Raw genomic sequence first — 12,804 nt, 5'->3', positions numbered from 1 at the left:
AAGATACTTAAAAACAAAACAAATGCTGAACTCTTCTTAGAATAGGTAACAGAAATAAAGGAAGGAAATATAGTAGCAATTTAAAAATCTGGATTTGTAACTGCCAATTTTCACTGTTCTAGTTATACAGTCGAAGTCACGTAGGTAACGTGAAAAAGTCAAGAGTGTGAGATTGGTAGGAAATATCAGAAACTGCACATGTCAGTTGCTCAGAAGCACTCATTTCCTTACAGCAAGATAAAATAATAGTTCTATGAGAGGTTATTATAAAAAGATTTATGTCTGCAATAAAATATAGTACTTCCACTTACCTTCATAATCCCACAGTTTATTGAAAGGCTTTCCTGGTTCTCCTAGTGGGGCTGGAGGATCATTGAAAAATGGAGCGCTAACTTCCATCATCACTCCTCTATCACCTGGATTCAGCCTGACAAACACTGGCTCATGCTTCACTGGAAAACCATCCCAAGTGTGTTCAATCTTAAAATCCATTTGAAGACTCTAATGGGAAAAAATATTTTAAAAAAAAAACCTCTTTAACAATTTACAAATGTTTCCTTTAGAAAGAAATGAAATGAAAATTTCAAAGCCAAATTTCAAAGGCAGGAAGGCAGCAGAGTGACAAGAACAAGGTTCTGAGAGTCAAAAGGCCATTTGTGTTATGGTAAATCATGGACATGGAGTTCTATTATAAAATAGGTAGTTGGATCCTAAAAGCTTTAAGACTTTTAAGTCTAGATCCACCTCGAGTTACCTACTAAAGAGTATATCAAAATAGTTTTTAAGAACTGTAATTAAATCCACTGCAAACTGTTCATGTATTTAACAACTCTTAGCACTATGAGTTTATATGCCATCCTTTGTCTTATTGTAAAATGTGCAGATGAATTACTGGATCCCCTGGGAATCAAGATCTTTATAGTAAAATTCAATTTGATTTTTCAAAATCTCTATAAATGAGTGCAAGCATTGCTGTTAACACCTGTTCTTTTGGCTAAAACTCTTTTCTTTTTGGGGTGGGAGTGGAGGGTGGGAATGCCTTCAACCATTTGAAGGCAGGCAGAGTTTAATATTGTCTTCCCTAGTCTCAGGGTATGGTTTTTCTTAGCCTTTTCAATTTTTGATATTTCAAGTGTTAAATGACCATTTGCTCGGTTAATCCCTTTTCTCCAATTGAAATATGGGAACAAAATCTGCTACCATTTAAACTTTGAAATAGATTAAGTACATCTGATGCAAGCGGTATTTGCATTTTAAGTTGTTACTCTAAGGATTAAACGGAAGGACATAGTCATATTAATAAAATTATGTTCTGTTGAACACTATGGATCAAACATTTTATAAACATTATCTCATTTAATTCACAAAAACTTGTAGAGGAACTATTACTATCCTCATTACAAACAAAGAAACAGACTTGTCCAAGGTCAAATAGCTAATAAATCAAGAAACCGAACCAATGTCAGCCATGCTTTCCCAGATGAAGACATTTCAGGAATCTGCAAACAGATGAAAACCTTATTTTGGGAATGATGGATTCCCCTAAATTATATTAGGTCCTTACATCTTGTCCGAAAGATAACCTTGATTGTAAATGATGGTATTTCCAGACTACTTTCGCTTACCTGAAGTCACTGAATGCATTTCCTTGCTTCATGTTATTTTTATTGCAAGTAATAAAGCTTTACATTTTGAATAAATTTATTTCTTAACATTTTTTTTCAGGTTTATTGACGTATAATTGACAAAAATTATATATATTTAAGGTATATAATGTGATGGCTTCATAAAAATATACTTCAATAAATTTATTTCAACAAATAGGAATTGAATACCTACTATGTGCCCAGCACTGGGAGATCCAAATACGTAAGTTCTGTGTCACATACAGAATCCAAGATCTCCAAAAACCTTTTTGTAAAGTATGTAGCTTTTCTCAGTTTTCACTATATGCTAAGAAATTTTAATAGATAACTTCTAAAATTAAAAAATAGTTCTGGTATTGCAACCCATTTGCAACTAACAGCATTTCAGAAGAGGATATGTTCAGCAATTTATATTCTTCATCACTGAAATAAGCTCAGTGAGTGATAAGACTGTATAAACTGATTCTGACTTATGTGGAATTGAGTCCTGATTTGCCTGGAATAAAATACCTCAATAAAAAATTTATTTTCTTTAGTTGAAATATCAAGGCACATTCTTCAAAATAAATATATCACCCTCTACTACAAATTTTGGTATGTAAGTACCCTCTTGGAGCATATAGGAAGAAATAAGAATAAATCAAGATGTTAGAAATGCTGATTAAATCTGATTCTGGCACCAATATGCTATGCTCCTAACTTAGGGCTTGACAATTTTTGACAATCCTGGGAAAATATAGCTCAGCGACTAGGAAGTTTTGGTTGATTCACTAATCCTCCATGCAACCAGCATATCCACAAAAAAATGCTGCACACATTAAAGGGATCCCTATCCAAATCAGTGGGTTTCCACCATGGAATTTTCAACTCCCAGTTCTTTTAGGCCATCGTCTCTATGTCTAAATGGAATTAAACCATATGCAGTGATGTGCTCCTAAAAATGGCCTGTCATTTCCATGCACACATGATGGGTCATGGTCAGAGTATGGCTTCAAATTACGTCAAAATGTAATCTTAACTGGAAGATAAGAAGAGATAAATGATGAAAGCAGAGCTACTCTTGTTGGCAGTATAAGGTACTGAAAACCTAAGTCTTTCTACTGGTTCTTTCTGCCTTTTCTCCTAAGATTTCTTTGAATATTGCCTGGAAATTACTGCAAGAAATATCAGCTAGACTTCCACTAGTACGGAAGAGTGCCATGGCTGACATGCCCAAGGGTAGAATATAATTTTGGCTTTTTGCATAAAATGACCTAAGTTTCTTATCAGAACAACAAATTTATTAATTTGCTTAAAGAACACTCAAATCAATCTAAGCATGCATAATATAATAAAATCAACCTAAAAATTATAGGCCTGCTCACTAGTTTACAATCTAATCTAAAGATAACATGGACCCAGACAGAGACAATTGATTTTCAGCTCCCTGGGGACACTTAGGATTGTGGAGGCTTAACCCCCACTACCTTTCAATTTTCATTGTTTGCACACATGCTCATACGAAGTAGAGACATCGTTTATTAATGTCTTTCACAACCTGGGCTAGTGGGCATCCATGCAGCATTCCACTCCCTGTCACTCTCTATTGCCCATACACTGCTGTTTTGATTCACAGCACTTACACTACGTGACATATTGTACTTGTTTTATTTTCTCCCCATCCCTAGCTAGAATGCCTGTAAGTAACAGGAACTTATTATTTAATTGTGGAGTGAATAACTGTTCTAGTCTCTGGATCTAAAATTTCATGATTCTAAGATTTTATGCAGGAGAAATCAACTGTTAGTGGTATCACTATCTCTTTCAATACTATATACTAGAACAATGGCAAATAACTAAGATAAGACATCATATCTAGAAATTTCCTTTCAAATTAGTTTATCAAAGGTTTATTAGCTACTCACTTTGTTTCGGGCACCATAGCAGGTGGTGGAGAAATAAAGTGTAAGAAAGTCTATGGGGAGTTGGGGATGATTCTCACGTAGCTAATCAACCAGGACTCACGTCCTAACCAACCAGATCCATTAGCAGTTGGTTCATTTTGCTCTCCAATTTAATAAAGTTGGATCACTACACCAAACTAAGCTTTAAATGAATCAAAGATATAAACATAAAAATCAAACCAAATAAAATCAAGAAAGTAAAAATCGGCAGGTTGTTTTTAAAAGATGATCTTAGAGCAGAAAAAGCCTTTTAAGATATAATCCCAAACCCAGAAGACATTAAAAAAAAAAAAACCTGATACATTTGGCTATATAAACATTTTTTTAAAAAAGCAAAAAGCTGCCTTCCTCCACCAAAAAAACCCCATTACAAAATCAAAGACAGTTTGGGAAAAAATACCTGCAACTCATAGTTCAGACAAATAACTAAATTCTTTAAAGTTTAAAGGGCTCCTAGAAATCAATAATGAAAAGACCATCCCAACAAAAAAATGGGTAAAGATATGAATAGCCAGCTCACAGAAAGAAAATGCAAAATGTTCGGTCTCATTAATAATGATAGAAATGCAAATTAAACAACAATAAATTACTATTTTTCCCTTAGATTGTCAAGAATCAGAAAGTTTGATAAAATGCTGTGATAATGAGGACGCTGAGAAACAATCAATATATTGCTGTTGGGGCATAATTGGCACAGACTCTGTCAAGAGCAATCCCTCGATATCTATCAAAATAAAAAATGCAAATGACCTCTGACTCAACAATTCTAGTTCTAGGAGTTATTACACCTGTACATATTCAAATGACATAAGTTATAAAGATATCTACTGTAATATTGTTTAGAATAACAAAATATTGTAAGCAACTTAAATACCTATCAGTAGAGAACTAGTAAATAAATTATGCTATATCTTACAAGCAAATACCACACAGCAGTTAAAAAGAGTGAGGCAGCTCTATATATAAAACTAAAATATATTAGGTGAAAACAGCAAGGTGCAAAAAGTATACATTTACTTAATAAAAAGGAAGACTATTAGCATATATGCTTGTGAATGCATATACTATCTCAGGAAGCATACACAAGAAACCAGTGTAGCAGTGGTTGCCTCTTTGGAGGGGATTATCTGCCTGAGAAAGCTGAGGAAGCAAGATTTACTTTCAATGGTATCAGTTTTTTTTTTTAATCTATTTGAATTTTATACTATGATAGACATGTATTTATTCAAAAGTACATTATTAAAAATATGTTTTAAAGTCTAATTTTAAGCTGGATCTCTCAAACAGTATAGTGACGACCTCTTTTCTCCCTTAGGTTATATATGCTGAACATTTCTAAAAAGTCAGAATGAATAATAGGAATATTATTAAAAGAATATATTCATTCAAGGTGAACATTCTATTATACAATTTTTATGTTGGCTGTGTAAACTTTCTTAAAAAGAATGTTTATTATTAATCTGTATTTTTCCACATTTTAACTTCTATTCTTCAAATTATTCTCTCATCAAAAAAAGTCGAAAATAATTATTTTCATTCTTTACTTGTACTATGGGAAGACCTTTACAAGGAAATGAAGGGGGCTTCAATGGTGGCGCAGTGGTCGCGAGTCCGCCTGCCGATGCAGGGGACATGGGTTCGTGCCCCGCTCCGGGAAGATCCCACATGCCGCGGACCGCCGGCCGCTGAGCCTGCGCGTCCGGAGCCTGTGCTCCGCAACGGGAGAGGCCCTAACAGTGTAGAGGCCGGCGTACCGCAAAAAAAAAAAAAAAAAAAAAAAAAAAAGGAAATGAAGGAACAAAAAGGAGACGGAACCCCGGAGCATTAAGAGCCTAGAAAGGAAAAAAAAAAAAAAAAGAATTCCACAAAGGTTAAAAGGAAGTCATGGAAAATGTGTTTTCTCAACTGAACGTTTTGTGAGGAAAATTTCCAAATCTTCTATTCACGAACTTTTTTCAGTTTTCTACAAAAATGATTTTTTTTCAGTTTGCATCTTCCCCGCTCCCACTCCCCGTCTCCCGCGTCCATTTAAGAGAGAAACGGAGAGAGGAGGAAGTCAGCCTGAAAGTGAGAGGAAACTGTGCCGCCAGGAGAAGCAGCTGAAAAATAAGTTGCAAGAGAAAAAGCCAACAAGACTAGGAGAAGGTGGGAGGAACGACAGAGTGGAGAAAGCATTGACAAGGAGGGAACACAGACCGGGAATCTCTTCTCGGGCCAACACTCGCTTGCTTCCTGCGGCCGAGGTCAAAGGACCTACGGCTCCGCCCCGCTGCCCGCACGCTCTGGGGGAGGGACTTGGCGGACCTGTTGAAGGACTACCGCTGGTCCTTAAAGTCTGAAGACTTTTAATCGTTCCACAGAAGTTTGAGCGGTTTTCTAGAGGAAGAAGGAAGGGTAACTCAGCAATATTTAAAATTGTTGCACAATTTAAAAATCAACTGTGAATCATAAGATTACAATAGAACACATCCGGCAATAATTCACTGAATGTAACTAAAGGCTAACTGGCTATATAAGCAAAAATTGTAAATTATATTACACTAGCTGTAAATAATATTATCCTAGCTGCAAATTATATTATCCTACTGGGAGGTATAAACATAGTGGTCAACGATTCTAACATTGGCACCAGACTGCCTGGGTTCAAATCCAAATTCAGGCACTTCCCAGCTGATCATCAGCAAGTTATTGTAAAAGGGATTTAAAAAATAGCAGCTACCTTACAAGGTTTTGTGAGGATTAAATGAGTTAATATACATATAAAGTATTTAGAACAGTGCCTAGGGCATAGTAAGTACTAAAAAAAGATTATTATTATTAAAGTATATAGGTTTGCCTAAAGAAAACATTTTTCTGTTCAAATCATTAAAATTACCTGTTTCTGAGGTGGTTTTCTTATAGAAAACTAGACTCTCAGACAGGCTAGTCTGACCCTTGAGATCACGGAATATGGTTAAGTGCTCTAGAGATATGGTTCTGGTTGCTTCAGTCTTAACTATCCTAGCAGTTTCGGTCTTCTGCCCATTTCTTAATTGGATTGTTTGTTTTTTTTGATATGGAGCTCCATGAGCTGTTTGTCTATTTTGGAGATTAATCCTTTGTTGTTTCATTTGCAAATATTTTCTCCCATTCTGAGGGTTTGTTTTTTGTCCTATTTATGGTTTCCTTTGCTGTGCAAAAGCTTTTAAGTTTAATTAAGTCCCATTTGTTTATTTTTGTTTTTATTTCCATTACTCTAGGAGGTGGGTCAAAAAAGATCTTGCTGTGGTTTATGTCAAAGGGTGTTTCTCCTATGTTTTCCTCTAAGAGTTTTATAGTGTCTGGTCTTAAATTTAGGTCTTTAATCCATTTGGAGTTTATTTTTGTGTATGGTGTTAGGCAGTGTTCTTCATTCTTTTACATGTAGCTGTCCAGTTTTCTCAGCACCACTTAGCCTATTTTCTTAGTGTCTCTTTCTCCCAAGGCAATGTGAAATTATTGTTTTATAGGATAAATTAATAACTAAATCATGTATAAAGTATTAAACTTCTCACAAAAAGGTAATAATTTACAGAATTACAATGCTTCCAAATAGAATTGCTCTGTGTCCTAGTTGCTGAGAGTTACCAAAACTTTAATAGGATCTATGGGTTTAATTCAGCAAGGAGTCACTACACCTGAGCGTCACAGCTACTCTGAGAAGAGCATGCATATTCTACAGGTTTAAGTAGTTACTGTAATTTTCTCCCAGTCTGCAAGAGCAGATATTACACTGGGGTGTTGCCATTATTCAGATATTTTCAGTTAAAATATTAAGCTAAGGCATATGAAATTTTGGAAAAAATCAACAATTTCACATGGTTCAGCCTAAATATATTCTTCTTATAACATACCTTAAAAAACTTTCTTGGGGGAAAAACAACATTTGTGTTTGTTTTAACAGAATGTTTATTTTTGTTTTATAAAAATCACTTTTGGTGGGAGAGGGAAATGGGGAGTTGTTGTTCCATAGGTACAGAGTTTCAGTCATGCAAGATGAAACCGTTCTAGAGATCTGCTGTACAGCAATGTGCATAGAGTTAACAAATACTGTGCTTGACACGAAAAATTAAGAGATTTCATGTTATGTGTTTTTTACTACAATAATTATAATAGTTAAAAAGACAAGCTTAAAAAGAGAGATTGAATTTCTAGGCCATCCTTCTCTTGGTTGGTCAAATAAACATAATTATTAAGAGTTTTTAAAAAATCACTTTTTATGGTATTTAATAATATCAGACAATGTTAAAAAGAAGTTTTGATCCTAGCTTAAACATCCAACTTTGTATTCTTCATGATGCTTTCCCCACAGTACTTGGTACTCAATGTCAATTTACTGCATAAATTAATATTAGTGAAATCTATTAATTTTTAGGGCTTTCCTTATTGCAGAAATATATCAATATAAAACACATGAATTAGTGACTAGATAATGGTTAAACACATACTAAGTACTTTTCTCTCCTTCTCATTCCTTGTACTCTATTACAGTAATAGATACTTCCTATGCACACACATTCTTTAAATTAATTCCTTCATCAGATACTTATTGAGTGCTCATTGTGTTCCAGGTACTATGATGGAGCCTGGAGTCAAACTACAAAACAATATGATAGACACTGCAGGAAGAAGCACGAAGTAAGTACAAAGGAAGCACCTACCTTGGGGTAAGTGGGTGGAGAACAGAAGGGAAGCTTTAAGAAAGAAGAACACTAGAGCGGATGAAGATAAGTGAAATCATAGCAACTTTGTTTCTTACAGATGAAAATTATTTTGAAAGTACTTCATTAAAATTCAACCAGTAAAAATCTTGTAACCAAAAAAAAAACAAAAAAAGGCACCAACAAACAAACAAACCACCACACCTCAAAACTCAAAAACTATATAGTTTGTATTGACCTTGACCATCTAGGCCAAATAATTCAAGTACAGAGATAAAAATTCCAATTTCGGATATTTAATTTTTGCAATGTGAAGACCACCTCATCATTTACATTCAGAAAGTACTGTTTGCTTTCACCCATACTAATATCTTATCAACTTCTAGTGTAAATGTAGAGTTAAGTTTATGACTACTTGTTTGGTGCCAAGTTAAATCACCCTATGACAGTATGCAAGGTTCAAATTGTAGGGGAAGATACAAACAAGTCGTTGGGGAGTCAGAGAGACATTCCTGAAGAAAAAGCCACACACTGACTTCGAAAAAGAGTTGGAGTTTGCACTTTCAATTTTTCCTTCCAACAAGTTTTTGTGTTAACTTCATGGCCACTAAAAACCAGATCAAGTTCAATCTTCACTAACTCAAAGCTAAATTAAAGTTTTTATAGTTATTAGATGTGCCTCCATATGTAACAACCAGTCTTTAGGGGAAGGTCCATCTCATTCTCTTAGTAGTGAGTATGGAGAAAACCCGTAACAGGACTTCGAATACCTAACTGGATACAGCTGGACGCATTTTAAAAATTTCTGAATACATTCTGCTAACATTACTTTGTTTATATAACAGGATGAGTACAAACAAAAACTTCTTGAACTGTTAAAAAGAAAGCTAAATTTACTACTTCTATGACATGTCTATTTAGAAACTTTACCTCAACCCATAAAAACACATATTTGATTAAAAAGCACTAAAACTGGTGGCTGGCTTCAAGTTAATGTTTTGATTGCTGGGACTGAAATTTCCTCTAAAAATAATGATGAGCTTTAAATCCAGACATAATCATTTTTTAAAGATGGGGATTGTAATCGGTATACAAATGTAAAGTTTTACCTCATTATTTCTTGCAAAAAATGTGAATTTGTCTTTCCTTCTTTTTTTGAGGAATCAAAGTTATCTCTAAAGAAATAACTGCTGAATTTGCAGGATCTTTGGAGTACTTCTAACTACATGTCTTATTGCCACGCGGTTAACTATTTAAACAACAGCTGTGTCCTTTCTCCAAAGACCCACGTACTTAGTTTTTGGGGATTACCAAATTCATACCCAGAATCCTCCAGCTTTGGAGGTAGACTGAAGACGCCAGTCTGGGTTCAGACCGCAGACGCAGAAACCTACGTACTTTCCAACCATCTGCTTTGGCCAGCGAGTTCTCCCATTCCGGAAGTGTTAGATAACAAAGATACGGGGGCATTTAAAATATGTAGTTAATGCCCTACCTATGTTTACATTTTTGGGGTTTTCGTTTTAAAAAAGGAATAAAAGAAAAAAAACAAACAAAAAACAGAAAAAACCGCTGGGCCCAGCCATCCTAGGACACAGGCCCACCAGCTTGTCCGCCGCCACACAGGTGGCTCAGCCGGCTGTCATCCAGGTTTCCACAGCTGCGACCGTCGCTTGACAGACAACCAATAGCGTGAGAGAACGCCAGGAAGCGCGATGACGTAAGCGCCGACGCCTGCGTGTTGACGCAGCCGGCGTCACCGTCTCCAAGGAGCGGTCTGGGGCACCGGTTTCAAAGTCGCAGGGCGGGCCGAGTGGACTTCCGCTGCTTGCCCCGGGCTTCTCGGCAGTACTGCAGTCGCTCCCCGCTCCGCCAAGGACGCCGCCACCCGGCTGCCCGCCAGCTCTCTCGGCGCTCTCCTGAGTGGCCCAACACGACCCCGAGTGACCCGCGGGACGCCTGTACATCCCTGGTCCCACCTGGCTGGGATTCGGGTGTACGTGGAACAGAATTGACTTGGCGGGTCCCCAGCAAACCTGAAATCTTGTGTCTCGCTTGAGCGAGGGACTCGGCTGGGACTCGGGAGAAGGAGGTGCGGCGGGGCTGTTGACGCCACGTGAGTAGGATGCTGATTACACCGCTCAAGTGGTAGACAACCTCCGAAGCGTTGCTTTAGATTTGTTTTCCCGCACAGCGAGCTTTGTGTCTTTTTAAGAAAAGTAAAGGTGGTGAAAGCGTCAAACAAATTGTATCTAAATGGCCACAGAAATCGACTTTCTGCGAGATCAGAGTAAGCTCCACATTCCTTTATCTAGAATTCTTATATGTAATGTTTAATGTCGTCATCGTTGACTAATATTTTCTGAATGCTTGTTGGGTGCATGGAAATTTGTAAAAACTTAAAAGAAGATAACTGCAGAAAAAGCTTGATGGTGTATATGAGGATATGTATACATTTCAGCAGAACCGTTTAGTAAATACTGATAGGTTCCTTAAGCTTATGTGGGACTCTGCTACATGCGTGTTTGTTATGCTCCTCGCATGCTCCGGAGAGATTAGAGGGCTAATGGCCAGGAAGAGTTTCCAAGTCTGCAGTTAGAACCTAGAGACACAGCTCTGCCCATTTGTTCAAAAGATGTTCATTGAACTCCTCCTGTTTCTATTATGTGTCAGGCGCTATACCAGCATAGCTATTACAAAGATGAGGAAGACTGTTCTACCCTCAAGAATTTAATTTGAGGAGAGAAGTATATAAATTCCATAAATACACTGAAGTGGAAGCAACTGCCAACTCTTTTTCCTCAATTTCCTCACAGGGTTGTTCAAATGATTAAATGACCGTTAAAATATGTATAGGATTTAGAATAGTATCTGACATAGTGCTAAACAAATATTAACTATTACACGGTTATAATTTACTGTGGTGAAGGAAGGTGCCATTTGGGCTGAAACTTGAAGCACTAATATAAATTTACTAGATAAAGAACTGTGCAGTCGAGTAGAACAATATTTACAACATTGAAGGGATTAGGAATATGCTTTGTTAGAAACTTTTAAGAAGATTGGTTTGATTAGAATATGATGTATATAGGGAAATGGCAAATGGAGCTGAAAGGAAAGAATTTGGCTAGATAGTAAAGGACCTTGTCTGCTGTGTGTTCAGGAGTTTGGACCATTGCACAGGTTATAGGAATCACTGAAAGGAATTCAGTTGAGATAACCGATCAGATTGTGATTTACTTGAAAAGCCCAGTTGGCTGTTATGAGGAACATGCATTATAGCAGAGTGCAGTTAGGCAATTGTCATTATCCAGGTAAGAAGTGAACTAAGATAGGTTCAGTGAGATTGGAGATTAAGGGATTTGGAAGAAAGAGGTACAGGGCAACTCAGGCTTTTGGCTTGCTTGAGCAATGGAGAAAGTAGGAAAAAAGTGGTACATTCCATTTTGGAAGCATCATAGACCAGTGGCTGAGAACTCAGCCTCTGGATTCAGTCTGTCTGGGCTCATATTTTAGCTCTCCTTCTAGGTCTTTGACCTTGGGCAAGTTACTTAGCTTCTCTATACCTCAATTTTTTCGTTTGTAAAATGGGTATAATAGCACAATAACCCTCATGGGGTTGTTGTGAGGATTAAATGAGATGATGCAAATAAAGCACTTAGCATGGTGTCTAGCACATATTAAGTGCACAGTTTATATTATCTAAAATCATTAATGACATTATAATGTTACTATAACATTAGCATTATTTCTTAGGTTTGAAGTGGGAATATCCCTTATCCCATAAGGAGGACTAGCTGGCCACCATCTGAGTGGTGTGGGACAAGAATTGGTGTTGAGTAGTTTGGTTGGGGTGGGGAGAGTTCCTGAGGCACTCATAAACTATGAGTTTTAGAGGAATTCACCAGCCACAATTCTTAAATAAAACTGAAGTCCAAATACCAGAGAGAACGATGGAAGCATAGTAAATTATTTCTTGAAAAATGAGTTCACCAGAAGACAAGGACATGGAAGAAGGGAATCCTCAGACAAAGGGAGCAGAAGAAGCAAAGGCTCGGAGGCTTGAAATAACTGCTTATTCAGGAAGTTGGAGCATGGAATGGTAGGGTTTGCATGAAGAGATGAGAATGAGTGTTAGACGTCTGTGAACTTCCCCTTTTTTCCTTTAACTGGACCTCATATGCCAGGTAGAGCTGGTGGGTGACCCCATTAGTTGACCAGCTGAACACCATTTCAGGTAAATGTAGAAGGCTTGCCCTTCTCCCACTTCCCTCTGACCTTCTCTTCATTGCCTTCTGTTGATTTTGGGCCTCCTTTCATTTGTCCTAGCATATTTACAGTACACCATTCTTCTACCTCCATCTGAGAAGGGAGACCTGATAGTCTTTAGGGACCTGTTCAAAGAGGGACTTGTATATTCTTGCCTCCTTTATCAAAGATAAGGTGACCATATGTGTGTGGGTTTATCTCTGGGCTTTCTATCCTATTCCATTGATCTATATTTCCGTTTTTGTGCCAGTACCATACTGTCTTGAT

At 37.0% G+C, this 12,804-nt stretch overlaps 2 protein-coding genes across 11 annotated transcripts in view; one reads left to right on the top strand and one right to left on the bottom strand.

Annotated features, from left to right (window-relative positions):
* C7H4orf33 (chromosome 7 C4orf33 homolog) overlaps positions 1 to 9,902 on the bottom strand; it is a 75,076-nt gene extending 65,174 nt beyond the window's left edge. For 3 of the 8 annotated variants that reach the window (XR_008617918.1, XM_055086229.1, XM_028492304.2), the window contains exons 1-4: positions 9,378 to 9,902; positions 8,269 to 8,319; positions 5,786 to 5,965; positions 312 to 501 (exon numbers count right to left, since the gene is read on the bottom strand). Coding sequence is in view for 7 of the 8 variants with exons in the window: in XM_055086229.1 (XP_054942204.1) it covers positions 312 to 492 (181 nt within the window). In the remaining variant the exon portion in view is untranslated. Of the gene's footprint in view, positions 1 to 311; positions 502 to 3,550; positions 3,563 to 5,785; positions 5,966 to 8,268; positions 8,320 to 9,377 lie in introns of those variants that run through there. The other 5 variants (XM_055086228.1, XM_028492303.2, XM_028492305.2 and 2 more) reach the window with 5 other exon arrangements.
* Positions 9,903 to 10,049: 147 nt separating this feature from the next.
* The window catches only part of SCLT1 (sodium channel and clathrin linker 1), a 286,704-nt gene continuing 283,949 nt past the window's right edge, over positions 10,050 to 12,804 (top strand). For all 3 annotated transcript variants that reach the window (XM_055086225.1, XM_007112647.4, XM_055086226.1), the window contains exon 1: positions 10,050 to 10,558. In XM_055086225.1, coding sequence (XP_054942200.1) covers positions 10,525 to 10,558 — 34 coding nt within the window. In that variant the 5' untranslated portion in view covers positions 10,050 to 10,524. The remainder of the gene's footprint in view (positions 10,559 to 12,804) is intronic.

Source organism: Physeter macrocephalus, chromosome 7 (genome assembly GCF_002837175.3).
Source record: "Physeter macrocephalus isolate SW-GA chromosome 7, ASM283717v5, whole genome shotgun sequence".
NCBI lineage: Eukaryota > Metazoa > Chordata > Mammalia > Artiodactyla > Physeteridae > Physeter > Physeter macrocephalus.
Note: the sequence above shows the minus strand (reverse complement) of the source record. Positions and strands in the feature narration are given on the sequence as shown.